This window comes from Vipera ursinii (genome assembly GCF_947247035.1).
Source record: "Vipera ursinii genome assembly, chromosome: 2".
NCBI lineage: Eukaryota > Metazoa > Chordata > Lepidosauria > Squamata > Viperidae > Vipera > Vipera ursinii.
This window is the reverse complement of record NC_139513.1, coordinates 176752062-176758061: the sequence shown is the minus strand read 5'-3', so window position 1 is coordinate 176758061 and position 6000 is coordinate 176752062. Positions and strand designations below refer to the sequence as shown.

Sequence of the window (6000 nt, the reverse complement as noted above, 5' to 3'; positions counted from 1 at the left end):
CAGAAGGTCGCAAAAGGGGATCACATGATCTCCATGGGACAATGCAATTTGCAAGCAGCATGTTTTCTGCAAGCAAGTGAGCTGGGCAGGAGTCCAGGATCAGTGTGTTCAGCTACAGCTGACCCGTGCTTCTGGGTGGCTCTGCAGAAGCGTGGCTCAGCTGCAGCTGAAGACGCTGATCCTGAGCTCCTATCCAGCTCACTTGCTTGCACTTCTGGAAAACATGCTGCTTGCTAACTGAAGCTCCAGGATCAGCGCTGGGCTCATCCGTGCTTCTGGGTGGCTGTATTAGCTGTAGTCCCCACTACAATTAGCTAGGGCTCACGTACCACCTGCCAGGTGTTCGCGTACCACTAATGGTACGCGTACCACCGGTTGAAAAGCCCTGTGTTAGAGGGCTGAACTTTCCTTTGTTTTCTCAAATTGCATAGAGAAGCCTCCTAATGAAAAGGTTATGAGAGACAGGGTCAAACAATCTCCTGCTGTTTTATTGAATAGCTTTGCCTCCTTAAGTGCAGTAAGAAGCAATGGGAGATGGTTCCCAAGCCCACCTGGGAAAGTGCACAATTTGGTTTACTTCAGCTATTTACATGAGCTAGGTTAACGTTCTCCAACTTAAGCCTTCCAGATAAATACCGGTACATTGACTGTGCTATCTTGAGAGAAAGAGCCACACTAATTTTACGGCATAACTTTTTTGTCTCCTAGAGATAAATACTCTCAGAAGGAGAAGAGGGAAATTTGATATGATCACATTTGGCAATATTATAAATATAAAAAGTTTGGATAATGGTATAATAGAGGCATCTCTCTTTCAAGATAATTTCCAAATTCTTCTCCTAAAAATAGAACTAAAATTAAAGGCTATGTTATGCTACATGTGGGAAACAAATAATGCAATGCAGTGACTGTTAACAACTAACAACTGGAAGTTTTTAAGAAGAAACTGGACAGTCATTTGTCTGAAATGGTATAGGGTTTCCTGCCTAAGCAGGGGGTTGGATAGATGACCTCCAAGGTTTTATTATTATTAGTTATTGTTGTTGTTGTTATTATTATTGTTGTTGTTTGTTGTTGTTGTTGTTATTATTATTAAAGTTATTTTAAAGATAAAGTCACTCAAGAGAGTTTAGATGACAGATTTTGGGTCATCTAGGCACACACTGATCCAATTTTGCATAAACCAGAATGGAACTCTGCATTTAAAGCCATGTAGAAAGTCTTCTGATGCAGGAATGTCATTAATATAGCATACATTTTTGATACATAGATTTCAAGTCTCTACTTAAGTCTCTACTTAAACATCCTTGATAAAGGAAAGCCCAAAGCATTCAGTTCCACAGGAAGTTCTTTCTAATGTTGAATATTTTCCAAATGTAATTTCTTACTAGAACAACACATCTCAGAACAAGGTTTTGCAAAGCTGTTTTCCACAGAAAGGAGATAATTAATTATTCACTGGTTTGACCTGGAAGATCCCAAGAGTTTCAGTGCCACATATAGACTATTTCCTTTGTTATTCATTACAGTAATGAAGAAAAGTCTGAAGAAGTTGCAACCCACATTTCAGACAAAGTATATTTCTACAGCATTCTACAGTCAGTTTTATGCTGTGATAGCATAAAATGATAGTTGTTGGATAATAGTTGCTTCTATTTGTCATGATAAAATATGCTCAATTTAGGAATTGCTCTTCTGAGCATCTATTCTACTGTACCTTCTTAATGCTTTTAAACAATAAGAGATCTTAAATGTTTCTTGGATAGTATCTTAGAAAAGAGGGAAATTATAGTTCAGAATAAAGCTCTCTAATTCTGAATATCTTCATTAAACTATGTAGCCTAGTAGTATGTATTTTGTGCTAATTCCACTTATTTTCAGGCAAATGTTTTCCCCCCAGTATATTCTCTTTTATTTGCATCTAAACTGAAAATCCTAGAGATTAAACTGAAGATGATCCATGATACAACACTGGCAACTCAGAAAAAGTGTTTGTTTTTGAAAAACTGTTTTCCACAAAAAGAAATTATTCCCTGGTTTGATTTGGAAGACCCCAGGAATTTCAGTGCCACATATAAACTATTTCCTTTGTTATTCATTACCAGTAATGAACAAAAGTCTGGAGAAGTTGCAAGCCAGATTTCAGACAAAGCATATTTCTAAGCATTCTACAGTCAGTTGGATAATGGAAAATTTCAAAAAAATAAGAACTACATGCTGGAGTAAGCAATTACTATAGATATCCAACCCACTTGTTCTTATGAGTAATTCTGAGATTTGTTTTAAAAATAGTTTCTGTATTGTGAATTCTTACAATGTTGTTTCCTCTTTAGAACAGGCACACACACTTTATCAGGATGTTATTACCACAGTACCCAGTTTATTAGACAAGAACATGTAATTGGGGGGGAGAGCAGGATCTGATGGGTGATGAAAATGCAGGAGAAACAAAGAATTCATAAATAATAGTTTTTGCACATGAGAAAAGGTGCATTCAATGCAGTGATCTCAGCAATATTCTGAATAATCCTCTTCTACATAATTTGCTGGGAACCAGCCAATCTGCAGGGAGAAAATATAGGCAAAATCTTATTAGAATCCAATAAACAATTAAAATATTCTAAACTAAGGGAAGAGTCGCTGATCGTTGGTGTTGAAATGTTACTTATTCTTATATTTATGCCAGCATTTTCTAAACTCTAAACTAGCAAATTGTTAACATAGATCTTCTTCTGATCATCCAGCAGTAGGAGCCTAAGATTTGCAGCTACAGTTTATCCTAATTGAAAGTGTGACTTTATAGCAGCAACTTCAGTGGAATACATTACTCCACAGCAGGTCCAAATAACTAGTAGATCTGTTTGCATATGAATTCCATTTCTACCATAAATTCTGCAATCAAACAATTCACACTTATATGGATGCAAAGATGCTCACTCGACCATAGATCTCTCCTTTCCACCATCCTGGCTGTCCTTTCTTATTGAGAATCTTTATGATGTCTCCCTCTGACAAGGACAATTCAGTCCGATCTCGTGCACAGAAATTATAGCGAGCCTTGGCTGAACCAAAGTACTTGAGACTTTTTCCTGTCAAAGAAACAATATGGGTTTAGTAGTAGTCAGGGCAGAACCAAAGAAGATTCATCAGGTCCCTAGAACTGCAGAAAATCTTAATCATTCTATGATTCTTATGGCATGACAATAAAAAGGCCAAGTAATATGCCATCTGAGGATCAATGTATGCCTGCAAAATCTCCACAAGTATGGCTTTTCTCATTTCATTTCTCTGCTACAGATATATTAGCCCACAGTAGTGAAAATATATATTTTTTGTGCTATGGCCAGTTAAGAGGGAGCTTATATGAGCCAAACAGGATTTAGCAAGCGGAAGGAGGATAGAGAATGCCTAGCAAGGTTACAGCCAACCTTGACTAATGTCAAAAAGCTAAGCAAGGTCAGATCTGGTTAGTATTTGAATAGGATACCATCAGGGATGTAAGACAGATTGAAAAATTAAAAGAAAAAACTGCAAGGGCAAACCTTCTATGTTTTTGCGAAGAAAACTATGTAGACATGTTCATGAAGTCAACAAGAATTGAACTGGCCTTGAAGGCAACTTTTTCTTTGTGATGCAGAATAGCACATTATCAAATCAGATATTTTGTATAGATTATAGAAAATACTGTGTTTCCCCGAAAGTAAGACCCGGTCTTATATTTCTTTTGCCTCCAAAAGAAGCCTTAGTCTTATTTTGGGGCGATGTCATTTTTTTCCCATTGTCTTGCCTCGTGGTGGTGGCACCAACAGCCTATCCAGCAGGAGCCTGTGTGACCGCCACTGGCCCACTTCTGCAGCCTCTCGCTGCCACTTGTGTGCATTGCCTCCATTTCCCTGGCAGAACCTTCAGGAAAGGCCGTTGCAGCTCAAAACGGAGCTCTGGGTTGACATGCGTTCCCCACTCCCCGGCTTCCATTTCACTGGCAGAGGCCTTTTCCTGAAGGCCTCTGCCAGGGAAACGGAGGCCAGGGGGAGGGGGCGATGCACATGAGTGGTGGCGAGCGGCCGCAGAAGAAGTGGGCTGGCAGTGGCCACGCAGGCTCTTGCTGGACAGTGCTATCAGTGCCGCTGCTGCAAGGCGAGGCAGGTGTTGGGCATGAGAGGCCTGGCTGAGGCGATCCTGAGGTAAGCAAGTGTGTGATGTGCAGATGAGCGCCACCCTGCCCTAGCTTAATTTTGACGCATGTGCCTTGCCCCACCTCATGCAACCATATGGTGGGACAGAGCGAGTGGGGTCTTAACTAGGGCTTATTTTGGGGGTAGGGCTTATATTAGGTGTGTAGAAATCCAGCTAGGGCTTATTTTTGGGAAAACACAGTAGTACTCCATTTGTGCTTCCCCCCCTCCTCTTTGAAATATAGCAGACTAATGGGTAGAGGAAAAGGCAAATAACCACTGACAGAAGATAGGAAACTGACTTATGTCTACGAGTTGCTCCCCAATGTGAAAATTGGCATTGATTGCTATACAGTATATTGGTGAACTCTGAGAACTTCTAAAGAGAGCTTACTCGACTCTCTTGTTCCTAACCAAACTATCTGAACTTCACTGGCTCTTATTCCTTTGAAATGCACTTCCTCCCTCCTGGGAGTCTGGACTACACTACACCACAGAATACCTGTCCACTGTCCCCATCCAAATCTGATAGAGCTACACACATTGCTTTCCTAGTTAATTCTTGTTCCACGTCAGGTCACTTGAATTTTGAAACTAGATCACATACCAGGTGGCTTGGATCCTATTTTACTTTCTGGCTCTTTGAAAGAAAATTGCAGAACCGTATCAAGGGTCTTAAAGCAATCCTTCAAGGAATTTTCTTGGTAGAACTCCACCAGCTCCTAGGAGTAAAATGGAGAAGTGCTCTTTGAAATAAGGCAACAGTACAAGACGTACATTTTTCATTGGCATGATGTATCCAGCTCATACATATGAGAAAGACATGAAAGGAAAGCACTTATTATCATGTAACACCGCAAAAGTTAGATCCTGCTCTAAACTGAAACTTTAATGATCCTTTCCAGAGTTTCTTTCTTGATCTCTGTGTTACAAATAGAGAAATGAGATTTGAGAAATGAGAATAGAGATTTAACCAGCTTGAGTGGCAGTGGAGCTGGTTTGACGGTCTGGATTTCTGCCCACTTTCTGACTTTAAATCCTCCTGATCAAACATGGAATCGCCTATTGCTGGACCTTATGAACAATTATGGCTCGCCTTTGCTATACTAACACAGCCTTATTCGCTCTCAGGAGTACCCCCTCTTCCTGGGTGCGACCCGCCTCTTTCTCTACTTCTCCTCTTGATGACGGACCCAATCATTGGGACCCTGAGAGATGGTTGGGCAGGGACAGGGACCTCCGATATAAATCCAATAAGAGATCCCTGGTTTATTTTTTAACTAAATTTTTTGTGGGGTTAGGGAGAGGGGAGGGATTACAGGTTCGGTTGGATACTGGGGGGTGTCCACCAACCGCTATTCAGGCCAGGCCTGAGATTGATCACGTTGAGATGGAGCTTGGACTAGCTACCCCCGGGGCCCCGAAGCGGAGTGTGGGATTACCTATTCCCACGACGGTAGGGAATGGCAGTAGGTGTATGAATAGAGGGCTGCATCAACATCCGGGAGTGCATCCCCGCTATCTTCAAGCGGTGATGCGCTCCGACCCTCTGGTTTCGGCCCGTGGTTCCGGGAGCGAAGATAAACAACCACCTGAACTCAGGCTTGTATATCTTAACGCCAGATCCATAGTCAATAAAGCTCCTCTCATCCGAGATTTGGTTGAGAGAGAATATGCGGATCTGGCTTGCATTACGGAGACCTGGTTAGGACCAGAGGGTGGTGTCCCTTTGGTGGATCTTTGCCCACCAGGTTTCCGGGTGCTACACAGGCCTCGGGCTCAGGGAAGAGGCGGCGGAGTGACGGTAGCAGTGAGGGAGAACCTA

General features: G+C 41.7%; 1 protein-coding gene across 2 annotated transcripts in view; it reads right to left on the bottom strand.

Moving 5' to 3' along the window:
- Positions 1-2365: 2365 nt before the first annotated feature.
- Positions 2366-6000, bottom strand: part of VAV1 (vav guanine nucleotide exchange factor 1) — an 88136-nt gene continuing 84501 nt past the window's right edge. For both annotated transcript variants that reach the window (XM_083350965.1, XM_083350966.1), the window contains 3 exons: positions 4783-4897; positions 2938-3089; positions 2366-2562 (listed from right to left, as the gene is read on the bottom strand). In XM_083350965.1, coding sequence (XP_083207091.1) covers positions 2509-2562; positions 2938-3089; positions 4783-4897 — 321 coding nt within the window. In that variant the 3' untranslated portion in view covers positions 2366-2508. The remainder of the gene's footprint in view (positions 2563-2937; positions 3090-4782; positions 4898-6000) is intronic.